The sequence below is a fragment of the Paroedura picta genome, chromosome 13 (assembly GCF_049243985.1).
Source record: "Paroedura picta isolate Pp20150507F chromosome 13, Ppicta_v3.0, whole genome shotgun sequence".
Taxonomy (NCBI): domain Eukaryota; kingdom Metazoa; phylum Chordata; class Lepidosauria; order Squamata; family Gekkonidae; genus Paroedura; species Paroedura picta.
The window spans coordinates 46,813,669-46,838,932 of NC_135381.1; the positions used below are offsets into that span (position 1 = coordinate 46,813,669).

At 48.8% G+C, this 25,264-nt stretch overlaps 1 protein-coding gene across 4 annotated transcripts in view; it reads left to right on the forward strand.

The window, feature by feature from the left end:
* The window catches only part of OPHN1 (oligophrenin 1), a 107,812-nt gene extending 86,317 nt beyond the window's left edge, over positions 1–21,495 (forward strand). The window contains exons 18-24 of one of the 4 annotated variants that reach the window (XM_077308399.1): positions 1,223–1,382; positions 3,945–4,092; positions 7,439–7,750; positions 15,968–16,133; positions 18,580–18,630; positions 19,116–19,169; positions 20,004–20,158. In XM_077308399.1, coding sequence (XP_077164514.1) covers positions 1,223–1,382; positions 3,945–4,092; positions 7,439–7,750; positions 15,968–16,133; positions 18,580–18,630; positions 19,116–19,158 — 880 coding nt within the window. In that variant the 3' untranslated portion in view covers positions 19,159–19,169; positions 20,004–20,158. Of the gene's footprint in view, positions 1–1,222; positions 1,383–3,944; positions 4,093–7,435; positions 7,751–15,967; positions 16,134–18,579; positions 18,631–19,115; positions 19,170–20,003 lie in introns of all 4 variants that reach the window. The other 3 variants (XM_077308398.1, XM_077308397.1, XM_077308396.1) reach the window with 3 other exon arrangements.
* Positions 21,496–25,264: the final 3,769 nt, after the last annotated feature.

Genomic DNA, 25,264 nt, shown 5'->3' on the forward strand with positions numbered 1-25,264 from the left:
TTATGTGGGTGTGTGTATTTTCCATGACATGTTTAGAGCTGGATATCTAAACTGACCAGGAAGAATGTCATGAAAGCCTGCCCTGCCTTGGCTTGTAAATCCTTTGGTAGCTGGCAGCGCTGACTGAAACTTTAGAATTTATGGGCCACTTAAAGAAAAAAACCTTTTTGTTTCTTGAAAGCCATTAATTTTTTTGCAAAGCTGTGCTGCTTCACTCCTCCTTCCTTGCCTGTTTAAAACACCCCCCCCCCAAACATTCTTTGTTTTGTTCACCTGGCCTTCTCTGCACCTTTCCCTTCACAAGATAGTGTGTGTGGATGTGTGTGGAACACGGACAGCAGTTGGCAAGCTGGCTTGTTGGGAGTTCAGGGAGGCCAGAAAGCAGCGCCAGGTTCCTGCACCTTCAGGCCGTCTCTCCGACCAGAGGGCAGACCTGCAAAAGCCACACTGCCTCGTTGGCCATCTCCACCCCCCCACCCCCACTCCCCCCACCCCCGGCTAAAAATAAAAACACTCTCAGAGGACAGTCATGTCGGGGTCAAGCCAGGGCTGCAGATATTTCTGCCCAAATCCAAACTGGATGCATGAGGTGACCAGTTGCCCAGTACTGACTCGGAGAGCCTGGTATTCTCACTGACTGACAGCCTGGGTCAAAGGGCAGCTGCCATTTGGGCTTGGAGCAGGTGGTGTCAAGACAGCCGACCCTGAAGCATCTGTGATGGCTCCTTTGTGCCCCAGGTGGGCGCTCCTCCCCGCCTGCGTGTGCCTTGCACTGTTTGTGCCCTGGGAGGAGGAGTCACTGAGCCTGAGTGTGAAACAGCAGCCGCCGTAGCCGCTTCACATTCAAGCCGGGGCCTCTTTCCAGCGCTTTGCGCCATTTGCCCAGGGAGAGGTGTCACTGAGCTCCAGTTTTTGTCATTTTGTTTTAAATCCAGTGGAAATGCATCTGAGAACAGTCTCTGGGGGTGGATCCAGAGTGAGGTCTTGGGCTGCAGATCTGCTCTGAGAAGGCTGGGCTTCTGCAGTTAGGCAGACTAGGAGATTCATCCTGCCTCCCACTGTCAGGGGCTGAGGCCACATTGCCCGGTTCCCTTTGGGCCTCAACGGGTGCTCAGAAGCCTCAGCCTACTCGGTCATGGCTCAATCCCCAAATTCCCTGCTGGGACACTATTCTGACCTCTCTCCCTCTCGTGGGTCTCTCCTTTTCTCCTTCTCCTGGCAGTGTGTGCGCCCATAGCAGGGAGAACTTGATGACTCCATCCAACATGGCGGTGGTGTTTGGCCCCACACTCATGCGGGCTCAGGAGGACACAGTGGCTGCCATGATGAATATCAAGTTCCAAAACATCGTGGTAGAGATCCTCGTAGAGCACTTCGACAAGGTACGGCACCTCCCAAGGCAAAGTCCTGCCTTTGACAGCTCTCACTACCGAGCATCGTCCTTCTGGAACATCTAGAGCAGGACAAAATCCTTCTGAAACATCTAGAGCAGGACAAACCAACAGCATTTTCCAGCGTATAAGCTGAAATGAATTCTAGCTTCTCCATCTCCACTTGAAGATTCTCTGTAGGAGAACTGTCACTCATAGATCAGCCGTGGGAGATTATAATGTAAGAATCCATTGACAGATGCAGGATGTGCACAACACGTGGAGAGGGACCATTGCTGTCCCTAGGCCAGTAGCCCCACTCTGGGGGTGGCCTTTCCTGCTCCCAAGAAGTGTCCCCAACTAGCCCTTCCCATTTAGGAGAGGAGGTAAAACCTGCCCTTCGCAGCCTTCCTCCCCTTGAGGATACGGCTCAAGGCGAATGCCATTAGCTATTTCTACTCTTTGGAAAGAGGTCTTTTAATTAAAAAGCCAGACTCCTGCTTTCTGGCCTTTAATTTCTGCAGTGATAAGGTTAAGCTAGTAACATTTTATTAGACTTGGGACGTACAAGTGTGGGTTCAGATGTTTCCGCTCACTCATGAGCAAACACTTCAAATGAGTTTGAAGCAGATATGAGATGTTATTTATGCTGCGCGTTATGAAGACTCAAAAGGACAGCGAAATTGTTCCCTGGCTTGGGGTGGGTAATTACTGCTTTGACAGTTTTAAACTTGAGCACTACAGCTAAATTAAAAACTTGATCCTTCTGGAAACAACTCTTGACATTACACAAGCCCTTGTCTGTGAAGTTGAGATTAGGTCAACAGCTCTCTGCATTTATGAGTAGTTTAAAGGCTGCTTCCACTTCATCGGTCACCAGCCCAACTCAGACAGGGCCGGCTCCTCAGAGAGGTCTCCATGAGGGCAGCTTTTCAGCCGGACGTTCTCAAAGGGGGCTTGGAATCGGCCCATCTTGGCGAGTGCAGCTCTTAATTCTTCGTGCTTTTCTCATCACTCTTCTCCAAGCCTTGAAACTGTTTTGCAGAACACACTGTGTGACTTAATGAAGCTGCGTCAACCATTTTGTGGCTGCCTCTGCCTTCAGTGGCAGCCATTTTACTTCTGCTCCCATCATGCCAGGTCCAAATTCCAGGTGTGCTCACAGGACGAGCAAGATTGCAGTCAAAGTCCCCAATCTGTCTTCGGCTGTGGGCACACTTGGAGGATGCGTGTCCAGAAACCAGTGCAAACCAACTGTGTAGATCACCAGGAAAGGAGCAGACATGGGTCAGGGATAAATAATTTTTAAAAAAAAGGATAAATGTTTATTAAAAATCAGTCCAATCAATTATCATTCGTAAACCCAATTTTTTATTATATTTGTTTTGTTTTTTGACGTCTATACTGCCTTACCCAGCAAAACGGTTCAAGGCAGGGCTCATGATATTAAGCAACGTTGACAGGTAAAACGGCTCATTAAAATCAATTTAAAATCTAACAAGATCAATTTAAAATAGCCTCTGATGTCAAGCCAGAATAGTGGCATCAACAGGCTCAGTTTGTCTTGTTCTTTTTTATAGGGAAGGCCCGGTATATATTATAAGTAGTCTTATGTTTCAAAAATAGCTTTCAGAAATTTTTGGAAATGGCCATTGTTCTGGTAACTTGCTCTCTGCTGTTCATAGCTGCCCAAGGGGAGGGGAGGGGAGGGGAGGGGAGGGGAGGTAAACCCGACAGTTGGCAACAGGAGAAACTCGGGGGGCGACCTGGCATGGCTAGGCTGCGTCCCCATCAAGGCAGATCGTCCTCATGGGCATCTCTGTGCTTAGGAGGGCCGTTTCCCGACCAGTGTGCCCCGTCACCTCAGCTGGATGAGCTCTGGGCTCGTTCCCTCTTCTGTTTTCATTCTCTGCTCTGGGGCTCTGCCCGCTTGTGTACAAGCAACCAATGTTTGGCCTGCTGTTCTCAAAAGGCAGATACTGAGATTGGGGGAAAGGTGGAATGGAGTCAGGGCTATGTTCTCCCCCACAGGGAAAGCCCTCTTTAAGGATTTGAAAGGTTGTCACTTGGAGGAGGGCAGGATGCTGTTTCTGCTGGCTGCAGAGGAGAGGACGCGCAGTAATGGGTTTAAACTTCAAGTACAACGATATAGGCTAGATATCAGGAAAAAGTTTTTCACAGTCAGAGTAGTTCAGCAGTGGAATAGGCTGCCTAAGGAGGTGGTGAGCTCCCCCTCACTGGAAGTCTTCAAGCAAAGGCTGGATGCACACTTTTCTTGGATGCTTTAGGATGCTTAGGGCTGATCCTGCGTTGAGCAGGGGGTTGGACTAGATGGCAGGTATGGCCCCTTCCAACTCTTTGATTCTATGATTCTGTGATTCTATACAGCCAAGTTGCTTGTGCCCTCTGGGAGACAGACAGGCAGCTGCAGAATGGAGGGAGGGGACGGGGGAGGCCAATGCCTGCCTGCCTCCCTCCAGTGATAGCAGATCAGATCCATACCAGGAGGTCTCTGTGTGGACCATTCTTTTTAGGTCTTTCACCCTTTTCTACTCAATCTTCTGTCCCCACTAGATATACGCCGGTCCCCCGGAGGACAGCGCCACGCCCCCTGTGCCTCCTCCACGGGTGGCCACTCGGCGGCACAAGCCCATCTCCATCTCCAAGCGGCCTCTAAGGGAGAGGCCCGTCTTCTTTGGTGGCTCCGTGGAAGAGAACGAAGGTTAGTTGAGCCAGATGTCCGATGCTGTGTCCGTTTCCAGCCTTTTCCCGTGGCTTACTTTGGTGTGATGTTGCTTTCGGAATTCCCCCGGTCTTCAACGGAGGGGGCCGTGCGAGGTGGATGCAGCAGAGAGACCCAGGGACACGAAGGGACAGTAAGGAGGCAGTGGAGCAGTCACTGGAGCCCATGGCAAGGGGTGCATTGCACGGTTGACCAAGATGAGATTAAAATGAGCTCAGGGTGTGTCTGATAGAAGAACTGCCAGGAACTGGGAGGGCCTGAGACTCCTGTTTCTCAAGCAGCCCCTTCTGCCCCCCCCCCCCCATAAAATTTCAGGGACGGTTAAAAGCAGTTTGGGAAAGGACTTGGGAGGTGGAAGAGAGGTCAGCCAGTCAAAGAAAGAAAGAAAACATCCGCATTCCAGTGAGTTCCTTGCGCCAGCCTTAAGCACGTCTTGGGATCCCTGCCAGCATCTTATTCTATTTAAAACATTTGTGTGTGTTCATATATAGATCACGAGGGCAGCTCACAACATACCAAAAAACAATAAAACATCCTCCAAATGCATAAATATGGCAGCAACATATGATGGAAGAAATGACAAACTTTTAATTAGATTAATTTTAGGATAAAGATCTTAGAACATCCTAAAAGCAGCACTGCATGAAACTTTAGAAAAGAAAACCCTTCAGGGAACATAAAAACGGACAGCAGCTGAAAAGTTCATTGGAAGGCCTGAGGAAATCCGAGTGTATTTGCCTGGCATCCCAAGGCCTGGCAGCTCAGTGCCAGGGAACCACACCAGGGAGGGGGCTTCTGCAAAGAGGGAACAGGCAGCGCTCTGAATTGGGTCTGGACGTGGGAGGCAGGAGATGCTCCAGGCAGCCCTCACTTGCTGAGAGGGCAGCGGCCGCATTCTGGGCACCCGTGGAGGTTTTATAGCTTTCCCTACCCAGAATGCCTTGCTGCAGGGCAGGGGTGAACTGTGAGCAAACCCGGCTCCCAGGGAAAGGCTGGAGCCAGCCCAGCAGCCCCAGGCGGCTCAAAGGGATCTGCCCCTCGGGCAACCTGGGCAACGTAGTCGGGGAGAGCGCCGCCTGGTCCAGGAACGAGGGTCCGAGGGGGTCATGCTTTTGCACCTTTGATTGTGTCACGTTAACACTCAAGATTTGCTTCAGTTCTCGTTTTAGATTTCTCTTGGGTTCTGCAAGCCTAATGCTGTTGCCTTGTTCATTGAATCTCCCATCCTGTTCCTTGTATTGACTTGTTCTCTGTGAGCCACTTTGGGACACCTTCAGGTAGAGGAAAGTGGGGCGTAAGAAGCCAGCTCTTAACACAAATGAATGAATAACATTCTGCAGCCCTTGCCTGGCTTTGCGATCATCCGCCAGTGCCTCTGTCTGAGTTTCTGTTCACTCGCCTTCGTCCTGCACATTTCCAAGGCCTGGCACCAGTTCGGGTCTCTTCAGGTCAATGCCAGATCTCTTCCAGGGGGTTTCAGGTCGATTTTAAACAGCCTGGCGGGGGGGGGCAATGGAGGAGCCCCACGAAACCCAGATTTTAGGTGGTCTGGGTTCCACAAAGGGAATTAGGCGGACTTGTCGCAGAAAGCTCTGTCAATAGCTACTAGCTACGGTGCCTGGAGGGAACCTCCATGTTCAGAGGCAGCAAGCCTGGAGGCCACATGAGGGGGAAGACCGTGTCCTCTGTGCCCCCTTGCTGGTGGGAAGCTGTGTGAGACAACGTGGACCACTGGTCTGATCCAGCAGGCCTCTCCTCATGGCCTTTGAATTTCTTTGTGTCTTGCTGTTTCTGAATTAAATATGGGAGCCCACAGATCCACAGCGGCCAAATCATTTGCCTTTGGGGCATCTACATAGCTTATGTGGGGCAGCAGCCAATCGAATGGGGAACGGGGTGACATTGTGCCTCGGGAAAAGCAGAGCCGGGCTGGTGCTTCCACCAGATCACAGAATGAGTTTGCTCTTCAGAGAAGGGGTCTTCTTGCGAAGACCCAGGGGGAAGGCTCCGTGGATGGCCCTCCAAGCCAGGCACCCCGAGGAAGCGGCTGGAGGGTGAGTCTCAGCCCCAGGGAAACTGACCGGCACCCTTTCCCCACCATGGGCTGGGCACGCAGCTTGCTTACTTTGCTGCAAACTGAAACTTGGAAGGATCTTGCCATGTTGACAGCAACCTCTTAGCTTCCAGTTGTACTTCTGCTGGGATGTACTTTGCCTGTTGATGCTGACAGGAATGAGAACTTTCGGCCTTGATGGGAATGAGAAACGTTGATTTCCACCACCCTCCTCCCTCCCTCCCTCCCTCCCTCCTCCTTTTATAGTCTCCTTAGCTGGTGCCTTATGTGAGTCCATGAGCTCATTCTTGCCTCTAATGCAACCTGCAGTCCAGGATTGCAAGTGTCATCTTTCTTCAAAAATCCTCAATGACTCTTTCTGAAATTTCCCCACCAGTGGCTCTATTCCGGGGGGGGGGGGGGGGAGCCATCTCCCTGGACTGTGGGATGGAGCTTTTTATCGCACATCCCAGAAGAGAATTAAGGATTCATCTGAAAGAGCAAGTTCTTTCTTGTTGGAAAACGGTTTGCAGTTGCGAACTCCTCACAAGATTGGGTCTCTCTTGACCACGGGGCTTCTTTGCATGCGGGTTTTGTTGGTTGCCCACATCCCATTTAGCCCTCAACCTTCATTATGGACTTTCATGGATGATTCTTCTTCCTTAATGGGGCTGTGCTGGGGCTGACCGGCTGCTTCGAATCTAAACATTCTAAATGAAGCAGTTCAACTTCTTTTTGCTAAAGTGTAGTGTATAATTTTATTAGGCAGCACATAATAGATGATGTTTTCAGGCTTGGTGTCTCTTGTTTGTATTGACGAACTGCTTGCAGCCAAGGGGAATTCAGTGGCCTGAATGCAAATCAACCCAGGCTGGTGAAAATTGCCTGTACTGTGCATTGGTCTTCCCCGGCCCACACCGCCAGATCGTTTATTTAGTATTTATGTATTTGAGGTTTGTATGAAAAGCCTTTCCCTCGTCATGTCTAGCAACCTTGGGACTCTGAAATGTACTTTGGGCTGTACTAGAGCATTTCCAGCCGCAAAAATAACCCCTGCGGGGTCTCAACATTTTATTTTTGCCCACTTCATAAATAACGGGATTTATAACCGCAGAGTGTGAATTCCGAGCTACGTAAATATGGTCAGGCTGAGCTGAACTGAGGCTTATTACATGGCAGGAGTGATTCTTTCGTATTGCTGTCCACTGCTAGCAATAGGTCTGTGTGCATCTCTCAAGTTTACAACTATGAGCATGACCTTTTTCCCAGCAGGTAGCAACCACAGCACAGCTCCCAATGGAGTGATCATGCCCAGTTACCCAGAAGCTCCCAAGCCACTACTGCGCAGCAGGCTCCCTGCGCAAAGGGCGGGAGATCTCGATCCTGGGAAGGTCGTTTCAGAAGGCAAGCCTGGACAGTGTGTGGAGGTGGATGTGGGAAGGCTGGTGTCCAGGCTGCAGGACGGGGGAGCCAAGTTCACCAGCAAAGCCACCAATGGCCTTGTGCCTGGTGCGACCTCTGGGAAGGTGTCCGTTGCCCATACCAAGAGGCCTGCACCTAGACCTGGACTTTGTGGCAAGGAGGGTAAGTTTGTCTGTCTGTCTGTCTGTCGTTTGTTTGTTTTTTGCAAAAATTGTATTTGCTTGTGACGTGCACTTCATCAGCTCTCCTGTTGCAGCTTGCCCACAATCCCTTGCTTCTTTAGCTCATCCTGTCTTGCTGTGCCTTCTAGGTGGAAGCATTTTAGCCTCCTGTAACTTGCTCAGTTGCTCAGCAGGAAAAGGTCTTGAGTCCAGGGGTGCCTTGAAGACCAACAAAGTTTAATTCTGGGGATAAGCTTCACCAAAGCTTGGATCTTGAATGAAACTCTGCTGGCCTTCAAGCAGAGTTTGCTCTCCTGCTTCAGACCAACGCAGTGAGCTGCCTGAAGCAGTCGGCATGCTCATGAAAGATTGTCCCCAGAATTACACTTCGTTGATCTCAGAGATGCTCCTGGACCAAGACTGTTGCTTCAGAGCAGCTGGATCTTTCTTCTTGGTTACCGAGAACACAATTGCCCCCAAGGGCTAGACTGATGCAAACTTTGGAGAATTTTTGCAAGTTAGTGAAAAATGGTGAAATTTTGTCTTATGAGCAGGTAAACTTTCATAGTAATTATATGATTTCTTTATTTCAATGTTTGCAGTTTCAACGTTTTATAAATCTGATGGTGGTAATGGAGGATTTACAAGGTGTGGCAAATGGATTTGAACCTTGTTCAGTACAGATGAAAGACACAAGCACAGCTTCAGTAATAGCAATTTGTTCCCTAGTTGTGTGTTTTTTAAAAAGGACCTGAAAAACCTATATCTATAACTATCTTGAATTATGCAAAGAAATTCAACTGGAAATTCAAAGATGGTCTAACCTGAAGCTCTCCTGGTCAGCTCCGGTTAAAATGAATATTTTGCCCAAGTTTAATTTTCTGTTTCAAGTTCTACCTTTGCAATTAAAAGATACTATCATACACAAATGTGACGTAAATAAATCCATTTGGGATAACAAGAGACCCAGGATTGCCTTTAAAATCTTACAAGACGGGGGGGGGGGGAGAAGGGCAAAGAGTTCCTAATTTAAAGCTTTATTTTCACGCTGCTGTCGGATTGGGTCCAAGATCCCTCTTTGAGAGATTTGATTCTTGAAAAAGCGGGTTGGCAGGAAGGCTTTCATAGTGCTCTCTGGCCTTCCCCTGGTGAAAAGAAGAAATCAAATTTGAATCTGAACTTTTTGATGCCAAATATGATGCATGTATGGAATAGATACAAATCAAACCTCCCTGGTGAATCCCCTATTGAAGCATATTTCACCAGACCGCAACAAAAAAGACTCAGCTGCCTAAAATATAAGGATATTTTAACAAGCACACTGAAAATATAATCAATTAGCATCAAGATTTAAATTAGGATTTGGGAAACAGACTGATGTTACAGCACCCCTCCCAGAATTTGGAAATATTGCTTTTCAAGGTCAACAACTGTATAAGCTCTTGTTGAAATTTGAAATGGAAACTGAGCAGGTTAAAGAATGTATGATCCAGTGGATGCAAACATAGAATGTAATATTCCATTGGAAGGATGGGAAAGATGATGGCTTAAGGGACCCAAGCCTACAAAATGTCAATCCATACGAGAGAACAGGTACAGAATGTTTTATCGTTAGTATAGCACACCCAAGGTTATCAGTAAAATAGCAACTGACTGTAATGATATCTGTTGGAAATATAATGACAAATCTGGTTCCTTCTTTCATATGTGGCGGAGGTGCATTAAAGTTAGCAAATTCTGGGCAGAAATTCATTCCTTATTAGAGACTATGCTTAATGTTAAATTTCCTATGAAACCTGAATATATGTTGTTAAGTGTTTGTCCAGAGAATCTGCCACGTCAAGTGGAGTTTTTCTTTTTTTTATGCCATGACCTTGGTGAGATTGATTTTGGCAAGACTGGAAAGTTCCAAGACTATCATCAGTATCGGCTTGGCTTGATATTGGCAGATACTGGCAGAACTTTCAAAAATGTCCAAACTAACCAGTTTGGTCAACAGGAGAACAACACACGAATTTCAAGAATAATGGCATGATTATACAGACTTTCTGGATAACCAGAACTAACTGGGTCAGGGGACCAAAAAACCTGATTGGGGTCCAATATGTTAAACAATTGCTCTCTCTCTTTTATTTCTTTTCCATTTGATATCTGTTACACTCAGTATTCTGGTAAGGCCTTAGAGAAGGAGCGTGTCTCATGACTTAAGTGCCACTCAGCACTTAACACCTACTCAGGCAGCTGTCCTGCCCCTGAGTGCCTTGTCCTCCAAGCAGCTTGCCTGTTTGCCCAGCGGCCAGCCAACTGCCTTCTGTCCCACCCCCCAACTGCCCCCTCCTCCTCCCACTTCCCTCCGAGGCTCGGAGGCTGCAGATCCCTGCCGCGTGAGAGCTGCCCCTGCCAGTGAGTTTCCTAACAGCTGCCTGCAGCCTTTCCAGGTCATGGTGGGAGGGGGAGGCCACCTGCAGAGTTCTGCCACTCCATCCCCCTCATCTAGCGCTCGTTGTATTCCTGAATGCAACACGTTTGGCTTCTAATACTGCAATAAAAGAATAATTATTTTTAAAAAGAAAGAAAAAGATATAGCTGTCTCTTTCATTGAATTGCATAGAGCAGGGGTGGCCAAACTGCGGCTCTCCAGATGACTATGGAAGGGCAGGGGCTCATGGGAATTGTTGTCCATGGATATCTGGAGGGCCACAGTCTGGACACCCCTGGCATAGAAGCTAATTCTTCAGCTTTCTTCACTTGGCAATACATCATTATATTCTTATTGCAACTGTTGATCTAATGAAGAAGTCGCGATAATTAACATACTGTTTAAACCAACTGTACATGTTGCAGGGAGCTCAGTGTATCTTTGAGAACGTATTATGCCGAAACTACTGTTCATGGTTTAGGTTGATTTTTTCCCTCTGCAAGTCAACCCACCTCATAGAATCATAGAGTTGGAAGGGATCTCATGGGTCATCTAGTCCAGTGGTCCCCAACCTGCGGGCCGCGGCCTGGTGCCAGGCCGCGAAGGCCTTGGCGCCGGGCCGCGGCTCCTTCTTCCCTGCCCCCCCCCGAAGCGAGAAGCTCGCCAGGCCGCGAGCAAATCGGCCGCCAATGTCTAACTGTCAGGAACTTCTTCTGGATGTTTAGATGGAATTTCTTTTGAATTAATTTCATCCCATTCGTTCTGGGATAAGAAACCTCGACAATAAACAACCAAGAACAGGATCTTCAGCAGCACCACAATGAGTTTGACCTTACTGATTAAAGCTGACCCCAGACCAACTAATCATTTTCGGCTTGAGTTGCTTTTAAAACTTGGCTGTCTTGATTCCATGCAGCAGGATTCGGGAAGCTTGAACTAGTTGATCTGAGGCCTGGTTGATCCGAGGTCCTTTCAGGGAGCCAGGGTATGCTTCAAAACAAAACCCTCGAGCCAAAACGAAACTTGAGAGGCTCCGGAGAAGATGTTTAGGAGCTCCCATCGCTTTGGATGGTGGAGTTTGAGTATTAAAAATTCAAAATATTCTACTCCCATGGAAGACGTTTTGCACTGATTTATCCCTGTTCTTGTAACGAGTTTCTCCAGTATAATATATGTGTGTGTGTACACACAAACATTTTGTTAAGATCAAGAAGTATAAAATATGTTCTACACCAAGGGTAGTCAAGATGCCCATGGACTGCCCCTCCAGATGCCGGTGGACTACAATTCCCATGAGCCCCTGCCAGCAAATGCTGGCAGGGGCTCATGGGAATTGTAGTCCACCGGCATCTGGAGGGCCACAGTTTGACTACCCCTGTTCTAGACAAATGTTGAGGTGGTGGCGGTAGTTGTTGTCATGAACCTGATGTGTTTTCCCATGGTCTGACCTGTGAATGGTGGAATCTTGGGAGCAGCTTCTTTGCCACTGAAGGGCACATTGGGGAACTCTTGTTTCCTGGACTCCTGTGTCACATCTGTCTTGGCACATCTGTATTGCTCCTTCATCCACGGATGCCATGGTGAATGAGGGCTACACCATGAATGCAGGCTGCTTCGTTCCTAGGCTTGCAGGATTCAGATTTTGCCACCTGGATTTAGAACGAAGGCAGGTTTTAGTGGCTAATCCTCCCCATGAATGGAATTCAGTCCCTGCCCTGTAGAGCTCACTCTGCATCTTGACTGAGAGTGGAATCTGCAGGGGGAAAGGCCTGGGGGAGGTTCAGCCACACATGCCAGCTGGGCAGACTTATCTCACTTAGCATCAAGCCAGGAGCGTCCTGGAAGAGGAGAGTTTGAGGTCTCGTGCGGGCGGCTGGGAGAGAACGGCAGGCAGAACGGGCAGGGCTACATTAGGGCACCAGGAAGCCTGGCTGAGAGTGGGGCGCCATTCACGGTGCTTTGGGAGATGCCCGTCCCCTTTTTCCTAACTGAGAGTTCAGGTTTTTTTGGCATACAACAAAAGCCTTTATTGGCATAAAAAAAAAGCAATACAGGTATGGAAATACAAAATAGTACAATTATAAGAATCAGACAGAGTTACTCAATTTTGTTAAAAACAATGAATTAATTCTAAAAACCTTTGCTAAAAATTTTGCAATGCGGGCGATCTGCTCAGGATCCTTGCTATCAAGTAATTTATTGATCGCGGCCGTTTCGTTACTATGGAAATGAAAGGAAGATAGAATGTCGGATACCCCCTGGCGGTATAGAGAAAATTTAGGGCAGAACATAATAATGTGCGGAAGGAGATCAGGGACCATACAGCCGTGAAAACATAGTCTCTCCACTAAATGAATGCGGTTAAACCTTCCTAAAAGAACATTAGAGGGGAAAGAGTTCAGCCGAGCAAATAAGAGTGCTTTCCTGTCAGAGAAAACTTCAATGATAGTCAGGTAGGGGGGGATAATTTTGTATAGCGGGACAATATTCCATACACGGGGAGAGCAGGATGGAAAAGTAAATGACAGTAAGGATTGATATTCAATGTCTCCTTACTATACACTTATAAATACTTTTCTCCTCATGGTCCATCAAAGAATGTATGTCTAAGCCCAATGAGAGGAGTTTGTTAGAGAGTCTATGAGACCAATTGGAGTTATGGGGGTCGCTTAGCAGGGCAGCTAAAAGGTTATTTGAATGAGCCCTAAAATGAAAACTGATCCAGTATCTAAAGGTAAGAGACCAGGCTCTGGCTTCAAGTCTCTGTTGGCCCAGTTCAGCAATTAAGATGTCATTAGCCACATTTCTAGGGACTTGGAATAATGACCTGAGGAAGGAGCCATGGAGTGTTTCTAGATCGTGATTGAATGCTTCAATCCAGATTGGTATCCCATAAAGCAGCTGTGGAACCATTTTGGCCTAATATATTTTCAGCGCTGCATAGAGGTCCTGATTGCCCTTTTGAGAATAAAATTTTGTTAGTAGAGCCAATGGGCCTTTCATGGAACTCCTAACTTTCCTCTTGTGCGTGAGCCATTTGTTGTTGAAATTTAACGTGATTCCAAGGTATTTAAACTGATAGACCTGTTCGATGTTATTTCCGCCAATTATACATAAATATTTATAGTGCCTTTTTGAAAAAAAACATTATTTTGGTCTTTTCAAAGTTAATTTTTAAATAGTTTTCCCGACAGTACTCAGTAAATTTGTTAAGATAACGCTTAAGACCAGTTCTTGTTCTGGATAATAACACTGTGTCATCAGCATACAATAGTAGGGGGGTAGGTCTTGACCCTAACATAGGCGGATGACCATTCACCTCCTCCAGATATATACAGGGAGGTCATGTAGGAATAGATTAAATAACTGAGGTGCCAAAATACAGCCCTGCTTGACACCCATTCTTACAGGTATTTTATTTGTTAGATTACCCTGTTGGGAAAATTTTATTTGACAAAAGTTATTAGAGTGCAAACTCTCTAGCAGAAATAAGAGGCGAGGGTCAATATTGAGACTGGCAAGTTTGCTCCACAGAGACGATCTAAGGATAGAGCCAAATGCCATCTTCAAATCTATGAATGCTACAAATAGTTTGCCTCTTGGAGGCTTTATATACTTGTCACATAAAAAGGATAGGACAGCGCAATGGTCTAATGTTGAACAGCCTTTTTTAATGCCAATTTGCTCAGGCCCTATAATGTTCTTGCTGAGTACCAGTTAGATAGTTTCAAGGACAGGTGCTTACTGTAGAGTTTACCAATTATAGAGAGTAAACTAATAGGGCGGTAATTCATAGGCCGGGTAACTTCTCCTTTTTTGTAAAATGGCAAAATGATGGAGTTTAACCATGATTTGCGAATTTGACCAGTAGAGTCAGTTGCAGAAAATACCTTTGCCAGGATAGGGGCCCACCAGTGAGCATTATCAGTGATGAGCTCTGGCGGGATGCCGTCAGGCCCGGGTGATTTATGGGGCTTTAGAGATCTTATCAACTCATGGGTCTCTTCCACTTCAACCGGTGCCTAGTGAGGTAGAGAAGAAAAATCGATAGAAGAGGACTGGTTATCAGGCTGGAGGGGAGGAGAGAATACATTTAGAAAATGCTCTTCCCAGATATGGGGTGAGATCGGCGGGGCTATGGGGGATTTGTTGCCCAAAAACTTGGCTATCGTTTTCCAAAACAGTCGACTATTAGGAGAGTTCAGTGCGTTATGGAGTGTTAACCAACGTTTTTGGAAGAAATATTCTTTTTTTGCTTTAAGTACAGTTTGGTACGTAGTTTTGTTAGCGAAGAACTGAGCAAAGTCTTTCTTTAGCCCTGAGTTGACCGCTACTTTGAAAAGATCCCTTAATTCTCTTTTTTTCAATAGACAATCATTGTCAAACCATGAGGATGGAAAGTTTGAAGGCTTAGTAGATACTTTCCCAAATTGAGCCAGTGAATCTATTATATCATCATAGAGATGAATAGAGAAGTCAGAGACATTTGTTTTACATATCTGATCCCTTATTGAGCTAATAGATGGATTCTTTAAAAAATATTTAATCTGTAAGGCAACCTTTGGGGACCAGAAAATTTTTTTCAGCAGACTGTAGTCTTTAGCAGTGGATGGTGTAGCGATGAGTGGTGCTAGGGAGAGCTTAGCCCGGAAAGATAACAACAAGGGCATGTGATCGCTTTCTGTCCTGTAACCGACTTCTAAGTTGCATATATTATTTACAAATTCCTTGGAGGCGCACATGTAGTCAATAACACTGTGCCCTAAACTAGAATAATGAGTGTAATAGTTTGAGCTAGGAAACCTGACCGACCCGTTTAGAATTTTTAAGTTGAATTTGCTACAGAGATTCAAGAATGGACCAGAGGCGCTATTTGAACTAGAATCAATAAATGTAATAGGTGGAACAGCAAGAGATTTGTGACCTATGCGTGCATTAAAGTCACCCACCAGTATACAGTTAGAAGCAGGATAGTCCGTTTTTAAGAAGGATAAAAAGTTTATTAAATGTTCCCACTTCAAGAGTCCTTCAGGATTTTTGGCTGGCGAAATGTATTGAGGGGGGATCAGTTCTTAACAGCAAAGCCTGGGCTAGTGGTGGACAGGCCCTAAGAAGGGTTATGGATCCAAGAAGGTTCAATTTGACAAACGTTACAAGACCCGCCTTGTTTCTGCCCTGGATGGCTTTTTCAGCCGGAAGGTGAAAAGAGGCATAGCCGGGGAGTGAGGGTTTTTTTTTGGCATAGCTGGGACTTCTCTGCTTCTGATGACGGGTCCCATTTTGGGTGCTTGTGGTTCGGGCTCTACTGTTTGAAGGAAGGAGCACTTTGGGCAGTCTGGACATGCCTGGTATTATTACACAGTCTTGGAAGTTCTCAGATTTTCAGAAACTGAGGGCCTGTGAGGTCCAAATAAAGCAAACCTTCTTGATGAAAAGTTTAGTTTATTAGAATAAAGGAAGGTGCTCCACCAACTGCACTTTGGGTGGCAAAAGACTCCTCTGCCTGCCTTCCCTCGTGCAGGGAAGAAGCTGGATCTTTGGATTGCAGCAACTTGTCATCCCTCCTTTGGGAAAAGAAGGAACCATCTGAGGTTTCCCTTGGCTCAGAGGCCGGCTGCTTGGCTCCCTTTGCCCAAAGCCCATTGGCCTAGCTGTCGTGCGGAGCCCTTGAAGACGGCCTCCTTGCCCCGCCTGGGGCCCACGGAATGAGGGGCCCCCTTCTCCTCCCCTCCCCCCAAGCCCCTGCCTCTCCACATTTCGGGCGACTGCCACTGAACTGTGCCTTGTTTCCATTGTCAGGGGATTCTGAAGGCTTCTCCAGAGTGCGATCTCCCGGAGAGAAACCGACAATCACACGGCCTCCAGGGAGACCCCCAGACCCTCCTTGCAAAGCCCCCCCACCTCAGAAGCTGGAGCCGAAGCCAGAGCTGTCGAGTGGAGGGCCAGGAGAAGCACTCCCTTCGGTGTGAGTAGCCAGCCAGCCAGGAGCGGACCTGGGACACATAAGCAGGGCGAGGAGGAGTCGCAGAGGCAGCCTACACCAGATCAAGAAAGATTACATTTGGGGATGCTCCCCTCCCTCTGCGCCTGCATCTTTCGGTTCGCATCCATTTTTTGATGTGGAATCATCTCCTGGTGTGCTCCCGCAATCGGATGTGGCCACGGACGTGATGCCTGTCGCCCCACCCCGGGGAGCACGCCAGCAGATGGAGGGTGCGGGCGGCCTCGGAGGATGAGTGGCGAAGGCAAATGCAGCTCAGCTCTGGGCCTCGCCAGCTTCTGCTGCCCTCTGAGGCCGCCCCCGCCCCCAGGAGAGCTTGGGCGGGGAGCAGAGGCAACGGGGGCAGGGCAGAGGGCGGGGCCTGGGGCCTCCATGCCGGATGTTCCCGCATAAGGGCTGGTGGTCCTGTTGCCGGCACTTTTGTTCTGCAAACGGACATTCAGAGCTGAAATCTCACCTGTGGTCGCCCGCGGAGCCTTCAGCCTTCGCAAGCTCTGGTTCCGTCTCCTGCCTGCCCGAGCCAGGCCTCAGTCCGAGTCGACAAATGAGAGGGGGCCACTTCCATGCCGCCAGGAGGATCTGAAAAGGTGGGCGGGGAGCGGGTGTCTGGATTAAGCTGCAGGGGCTCAGCAGGGGTTTCAGGCAAGTGTGAGGCCTGGAGAGCTTCCGGAATTACAAGTAATCTTCAAATGACAGAGATCAGTTCCCCTGGAGACGATGTCTGCTTTGGAAGACGATTCTCTGGCATGAGGCGCCTCCTGCCCTTAAACCTGCTCTGCCCAGACCCAGACCCCAAATCTATGGGAATTTCCCAGTCCAGAGATGGCAAGCTTAGATGGCTGCAGGCTTGCATCAGGTGGACAGAGTGGGGCACAAGAGAGCTGGAACTTTCTCTAATGCCTGCTCCTGTTTCTGTCCCCCTCTTGTCGGCTGCAAAACTTGTAAATGTGAACCCCGCCCTCCCACACTAAACATCAGTCCGGGTCAGAGCTGTTCAGCCTCGTCCCAAGTAAACTTAGGAGTGCCTTTGGGCTCCTGTCACTCCCTCCTTTGGGGGAAAATCCCTTGCGCAGACGACAGCTAGAAACTGGAGAATCCCAGCCCCGTACAGACCATGCTGAAAAAGGCCTTGGTGAGCTGCCATGACTGAGCCACAGGGCTGCAATGCCAGGGTCGTCTCAGCAGCCATGCCTGAAAAGCGGTCAAGGGCCACCAACGGCAGCCGCCAGCTTGGCTCTGACGCCTCCTCTCCTGAAATCAAAGCAGCAGCCCCACGGGAACTGTGAAGCAGAGTGGGTGTGCACAGGGAAGCCGGGCTCTGCGCAGAGGGACCCCTCCCCGCTCTGCAGGTGCCCATCCGAATAGGGAAAGAGGCACATGGTTTGTTTGTTTGTTTATTCACATTTATATACCACCCTCCCCGAAGGCTTTGGACGTAATCCTGCACAATCTCTATGAAGCTGCTGTGTGGGAGGTTGGAGGGGGGCTTATCTGCTCATTTATACTCCAGGCAGGAAAAGGAAGGAAGGCAGAAAGGAAGGAAAGAAGGAAGGAGGGAGGGAGGAAGGAAGGGAGGGATGAAGGAAGGAAGGAAGGAAGGAAGGAAGGAAGGAAGGAAGGAAGGAAGGAAGGAAGGAAGGAGAGGAAGGAAGGCAGCGGCCACGCCCACCCTGGAGGCCCAGGCTAGTCCTTCCCTCAGGAGAATGAGGGCAGCCTCCACAGATGGGTGGCGGTGGCCAAGCCCTGAGCAGGACTGTGCTGGCCCTCGCTGCTGCCTCTGCTGCCCATCTTTCAAGGCCATCCCGCTCTCCTGAGGGAAGGACCGGCCAAAAAGAACAATAATTTTTTCCAACAAGCAGTTTACCAAGAAGCTGCTTGTCAGAACAATTTATTAGGTATGTTTTCATTTGTTAGCTGCCTTGATGGCCCTTGTAAGGCTGGAAATGCAGGATGTCGATTTTTGCAAAATAAAGTGTTAGCTTTCCTCAAGCAGGAAAGTTGGAAGGCCTCAGTCACGTAGCTGCAGTCCTGCAGTGATACAGTCCTAGGAATGGCAGCTCCAAAAGGCGAGGGGAGGTCAGTGGACCAGATAGGCAGGAGGTTGCAAGGTGTCCTGGTGGGGAGGCCAGACAGAGCCGCACTTGTAGGATTCACCTGGGATTGGAGTTAGGAGCCAGGTGTCATCAAGCAGAGGCTGAAAGCACTGAGAAGGGGGCCCCTGCCTGGGACAGGCTCCTTGCCAAGCGGTGTCGCTTTACAAGCCTCATCTTGGATTTGCAGTGGGGCTTCCATCCGACTGTGCCGAGTGGCAAGGGGGGCTGGGCATCTTCATGCCTGTCCATTCCAGGGCATTAGAGCTTTGCTGTTGGCCGCTCCTCTCTGATCAGTGCCTGTGCTGGTTCCTTTGCAGAGTGGCTTCCAGAACAAAGTTCTTTGAGACGGCGTCCTTCAGGACTGGAAGGTAAGGAGAGGGCTGGGGCCACTCTTCCTTGGGTGAGGGCAATGGAGGGGGGCTCACTGGGCTTGGGAGGGATGTCCCAAGATAGCGGCCATACCTCAGCACACTGAGCCTTTTGCAGACAAATGACAAGGGGGGGGCCTTGGGGGGGTGCTGGCCAGCCATCTTGTGGCCACCTGATATCAGTTGCAGGGAGGTCACTGCATGGTTTCAAGATGCCTTTGGCCACAGGCACCAGGGCTGGAGGCTTCTTTTTTAACAGGCAGGATCTTGAGATCTTTTGGGGAGCAGATCTTGTGCCTGCCATGGCCGTTGTGCCCCCAACTCCCCTCCACTAAGCTATGGCATCGCATCACCTGTGGGTTTTGACAGCATAGCAGCATGGCTGCCCCCTCCTGATTTCCTTGAGTTCCATGTTCTGGCTGCTCCGTTGCCCTCCTGGAGTTGCAGGGTGATTTGTACCGTGCTCTTTTCCCCTCTCTCCGCAGCTCCTCCTCCCCCCAAGGCAGGCTCCCCAGTGATGCAAGCTGAGAGGCTAACAGGTATTGTGGCCTAGTCAGGAAGGAGGTGTTGCTCTGGGAGGATCCGAGTGCAGCTGGTCTTGGGGGTGGGGATTCAGGCGTGCTGCTCCCCTGCTGGCCTTCTGCATGCCTGGGCCACGTGACGTTCCCAAATGTTCAGCTCTGCCGTAATAGTTCTGGTGTTGATTCTTTGTCCAGGGCTGACCCTGGCAGGTTCCAGAGAGGCTGTGGAGAGAGCCGGCACCAGTTCTCTTGCTTCCTGAAATGCTGTGTGTGTTGCCCAGAACAGCCTTTTTCGGGATTGTGACATAACACTGCGAATCTCTGCATGATGCGAAGGAAGATTGCCGTACAAGACAGTGTCTTCACCCAGCCATTCATTTAAACGTCCAGTCCATGTTTTCTCCCCTCTTTTCTCCCCTCTTGCTTCCGAGCTCTTACGATTGCCAATCCCTTGCTTCCCCTCTTGCCATCGGGAGGCTGGCTGGCTAACAGACAGCTGATGGCTTTTGGAGCTAACAAACCCATTTGGTAGCCTTTTTCTCCGAGGCCGCCCCAGGCCTTGTGGTGGGCCTCCATCTGGACTCCCACTGGTGATGTGCAGGGCTAAGGCGGAGGTTTGAGAGGCTTTTCAAGAAACAGCTGAGGTGTGTGTGTGTTTTTCAGTCTGCTGCGACTTGTGCTGTTGGAAGAAATGCAGGGAAGTTTCCTGCCCTGTCTCTGCCCAAACATCCCCTGTGCTCTGCCTCATTCAGCACGCAAATATTCTGTGGGGGTGAAGCTAATGGATTCCTTTTATAAATGCCTTGTAGGAATGTGGTGACTGTAAAATAAAAACATACTTCTCCTTCACAGCAAGAACAGCGCTGGATCTTCCAGAAGGAGCTGTTGTGTGTCCCTTAGATGGAGCTTCCCGTGACATCAAAGACATCTCATGGGGGCTCTCTCCCTGCGTCTGCTCTCTGCACTTGGAGCTGTCCAACCTGCATTTGGCCTTGAGACCAGATGGGACTTCAGCCTGCCCTTCTGTTCTGCAGCAGGGGGGAACCTTCTGCATGCCTGCGTGCACAACACACTCTGCCCCTGATGTTTCCTCTGGACCAGGGCGGGGGGCATGGCCTTTGGAGCCTGTTTTAGCCCCTTGCCTAGAATCACTGTAGCCATCTGTCCCTTGTGTACGGCCATGTTCTGCTTATCTACAACACGGGTAAAGCTCTCCTTTGGATTTCAATTCTTTGATGATGACCTGGTCTCACACTGCTGCATGTACAATCTCCTGGGACCAACACAGACGTCTTCATGACTAATGGTGTAGAAGGAGCAGAACAAAATTTAAGTCCAATGGCACCTTTGGGACCAACAAAGATTTATTCAAGGTGTGAGCTTTCGTGTGCCATGCATTCTGTTGGTCTTAAAGGTGCCATTGGGCTCAAATTTTGTTGTGCTCCTTCAGACTGACACGGCTACCCCTCTGAGTGTAGAAGTAAGATAAGGTGGTGCCAACAGAGATCCTGGATTTTGATTTCTTCTCTGGGCCGCCTGCCTTTCTGTGTCACTGGGGCACGTGCTGTGGTGGTTTAGGCAGTGCACTGTGCTTGGAAACATATAATTTTCTCCTTTCTGCTACAGTCTCTGTACTTTGATCTCCCGTACACCCCTGCCTGAATATTGGGAAGGGGGGGGGATCAGAAATGTGCCTGCCGACTTAATATTGTCTTTGAGGGATATCAGTGCTTCTGCATACTTGGGTGGGTAACAGCGGCTGCCTAAGAAGAGAGCGCAATCCATTCCGTTTTGTCCAGTTTGCAGCCAGCAGGTGCGGATCAGACAGAAGAACTGCAGGTCACTCGGGTGAAAGGGGCATCAGAGGGCATCTTGTGGCCCACAATCAAAGCTTTCGATGGGTAGGGGTAGGAGGGGTTCCTTGGGGCACGGACCTGCGGACATGGTTGTAGCCACACAGGAAAGAGAGATCAGGTTCATGTTCTTGAAATGTACTCAAGAATATAGTTTAAGTGATCGTTGAGTGTTAGGATGAAGAGGATGCTGCTGGCCAGGATGCTGCAGAAGGCTGGGGAGAAACATGAAACGCAGTCAATACCTGGAAGCGGCACTTCTGCCCTGCCTTCTGACACCCTGCTCTTGTGGTCACTTTCTGCACGAGGCTGAGGGTGCCACCCACCTCATGGAAAGTCTCCCTGCATGTCGCTGCTGACCGGAAGCCGAGCAACCGGAAGCTGTCCAGCAATTCAACATTATTCTGTGAAATTCAAGGCACTAAAAGTGTTTTCTAATGTATTTTGTCCAGTTAGATGTTCATAAAGTTTCTATGGGTTAAACAAAATGGCTTGTCTGTGTTGTTATAATTGTTTGCATTTTATTTTCAGAACTCTGCATTGCATTGGGGGGGGGGGCGTACCTCAAAGGCACAGGCTATTGGGCAGAAAACGGTACAGCCTCTTAGCTCATTGCCACGGTGATGAGACAAGTTGGTGGTCCCTTTCAAATTGTTGCCGGCGCTAGCCAAAAGGAACGCATCTGGGCTATTTCAAACTTCTCCATTGACTACCAGTTCATTTCCAATAAAATCAGAGTCCTGCAGCACCTCTAAGACCAGCAAAGATTTATTCAAGGCGTGAGCTTTCGAGTGCAAGCTTAGTCTGAGGAAGAGCGCTTGCCCTCAAAAGCTCTCGCCTTGAATAAATCTTTGTTGGTCTTAGAGGTGCTGCTGGACTCTGATTTTATTGTGCTACTTCACACCAATACGGCTATTAATGAACACAAATAAATGAACTAAAAATGTTATTAAAAATAACAAAAAAGCAGTCGGGTGCAACCCATGCAGGCCATTAAATAAGAACTATTCCTCTCTTGCACAAGAGAGAGAGAGAGAGAGAGAGAGAGAGAGAGGATTCAGGTGAAGAATAAACATCTGGGAATGCCAGAGGGGTGTTCAGGGATGCAGTGAACTAACTGCAAAGGTGTGGAAGGAGGCTTGAGTCTGGAACCGGCTACAACATGGAAGGGATCCTGTGATTTCAGTGATTTCAGAAGAGCCAAGAGCAGGGCCAGCAACAAAGTTGGAGGGGGTTGAAATGTCCTTTTAACAGGGCTGAGTTCTGTGCAGAGTTTAGGTTCCACGGTGCAATTGGCTCAATGGTGCAGGGCTAATGACCTTGCACTTTAGGTGAGTGCAGACAGATAGATGTTTAAGCTGTGTCAGGTGGGATAAGAGAGGAAGAGCTGCGAGCCAAATGATGCATTAGGTTTTTTTTATGTGAAACCAAAAAGGGAACAGAAACCCAACCTAGACAAAGTCAACAACTCAAAAATTGAGCTATAAAACAAATTTTAAAGCAATATTTAAAAATTATAACAAATATTTATTAAAGTGCACCAATATTATGTTAAAAACAAAGTAAAAACTAAACATATACCTATCTAACTGCACACGAACAGACCAGACGTGTTTTGACCCACATGAGTTTTACTCAGGGGCCAATCTATAATTTCCAATGCACTCTTATCTAAAACAAATTCTAACATTTTGCTGGGTGGTCAAGAGAAATCTGTTTGGTTTCCCCAACCTTCCATAGTGTTTCGTTTTGGAGCCTACCTTCTAAGAGATATATTGCCTAGGACCACCACTCTCAGCTATAGTCTTGTTCTGCATAAAGAGTGCATGGAGCATGGATTCCTGGTTGCATGTCCACAAGATACCTCCAATTTAAAATGTGGTGCATTTTCCCAAGCAACAAAAGTCATTTTTCCTATTAGCCAGCTAATCATAGAACCATAGAGTTGCAAAGGGCTATGCAGGCCACCTAGTTACACCCCCTGCTCAAGGCTGGATCAGCCTGAAGCATCCAGGAGAAGGATCTGTCCAGCTGCTGCTTGAAGGCTGCCAGTGAGGGGGAGCTCCCCACCTCCTTAGGCAGCCCATCCCACGGCTGAACTACTCGGTTTCCACTAGCAGGCGGCTCTCAAGCATTCTTGGCCAGTTTGGTGTTGGAGTATGCAATGTCTGGTGTACAAAGTTAACCAGGAAGAGGAGGACCCTGAGGGGGCAGCAAGAGGGCTGTTAGATAGGTCAGAGAGTTCAGGACCTTTCTATCTTTTAAGTGTGCCTTTTGTCTGTCCCTAGATTTCTACTCTTAGGGCAATTTCCTCTTTCTTCCCGGATGCTTCTCAGTCTGCCTTCTTCTCTTGAGCCAGCTAGATGTAGGAGCTCTATCCTCTGCCTCACCTTTCCTATCTGGAATGTTCTACCGTAAATAAAACTTTCTTTTCTAAGCTAAACAGCGTCTGCATATCAATGAAATAACTCTGCTATGCTAACATTTGGGCCAGATATAAGCCGCAGCAGGAGCTGTGCTCTTGATGCCTACAAAGACTATGGGAATCACATCACCCTCAAGGTCGTTCCAGAGGGACTGGTCTGCAGGACAAGGACAAGATTTGAGTCAAAAGGTTTGGTGGGGTGGGGCTTCTGAGCGTTCATCCCCCTGCCTCTGAAAGTCTGGTTAGTCTCAAAATCCTATTGCTGGATTCCAGCTACCCCTTCCCCGTCTCTCTCGGAGGTTTCTTGGCACCGGAGTTGCCGTTCTGCAGGGACTATCCGGGGTTGCAGATGCAAAGCATGAGATGCGGAGGCCCAGAAGGACCCAGGGAAGCAGTTCCTTCCTTCAGACATTGTTCTCCGGTTTTCCAGTGGAAAAATCAAGACATCTGAGAGAGCAGTAAAAGCAGTTCTATAATTTGGATTGTTGTTGTTTGGGAATGAATAAAACCTGCAATGAGGGAATGGGGTGCAGCCATTAGCAGGTCTCATCTGGTCTGATGCCTGCAGTTTTGCACGTGGGAAACCAAGCGATTCCACAGCTGTGCCAATCGATACAATTTCATATGCTAACCAATGTTACAAATGATGCATCTGAAGTTGTTATTATAGCGGAATGAGGATATATTCAATAGGAAAATAAGGACTGCATCCGCTGGGGGAAAACTGGCCCAGGCTAGCCCAAGCTGATCAGATCTTGGCTGCTAGGACTGGATTGGCCCCGAGGTTGGATGAGAGACCACCAAAGAGGCAGGACTTGCTGACATGTTTGGGAGGCTTTTGCTTGAATCCAGACTATTGCAGAACTGTAGCTGGGCACAGAGCAGCCTTGGCAGAGCTAACGGGCTTGTACTCACAGGCTGCGCGTTGCGCTGGCTGAGGAGCTAGGCCAGAGCAGGCCATTCCACAAGAACCACGAGCAACAGGGGCTCCTTTCTGATCTAGGGATGCTGAGAGGAAGAGGCCAGGAGCCTGCAGACAGCCGTTCCCCAGTGAGAGCCCCCCCCCCACTGGAAAAAGCTTTTGCAGTGCTTTTTGCTTTATGGTTCTCATCAGCTCAGCCAAGGGAATCCAGGACAAAGGTTCTGGCTTGCTGGCACCCCCCAGATGTTGTCTTTGTGTGCTGTTGCTCCCGCACATTCCTTCTTGCAACAATGATGCATGGACACAGGCCTCCTCTTTAGAAAGGCACTGGCCACACACTTGCTCAGATGCACATGGACACATATTTGTGTGACGCACAGAGTTGCAAGCCCCCTGGACGCTTTCTGGGAAGTGACTGAATGTGGATGGTTGCAAATGTACAATTGTTCTGGCCGAAAGACAAGAATTTTCCAGTGGGTGGGGCTGAGCATATGAAATGCCTCATCCTTGTATCGTGTTCCTTCAGTGAAATGTCTGTGGGGCTTACGAAAGGTGGCTTGCATTGACTGTGCTCCACCAGGGCAGATGTCCGCACTGCAAAAGAAGCAGGAGGAGCGCGTTCTCCCATAAGCTTCCCTCCAAGCAGGCTGCTCAATCCGAGCGGCCTTCGGGATAAGCTGGAGGCAGATCTTGCATGTGGCCCCATTGTGAGCCTCACCCAAGCCGAAAAGGCAGAGCAGATGTCTCTCGGAATGAGTCATGTTTGTAACACACTGGGTGCATTTCTTAAATAACGCCTTTGCAACATTTCCAAAAAAAAGGGAAAGGGCCCAGGAGTGGGGGGGAAAGAAAAGATTTCACAGTTCCGCAAGATGGAGCTCTTCCGCCAGGTCTTTGGGTGAGGCCGGGGTGT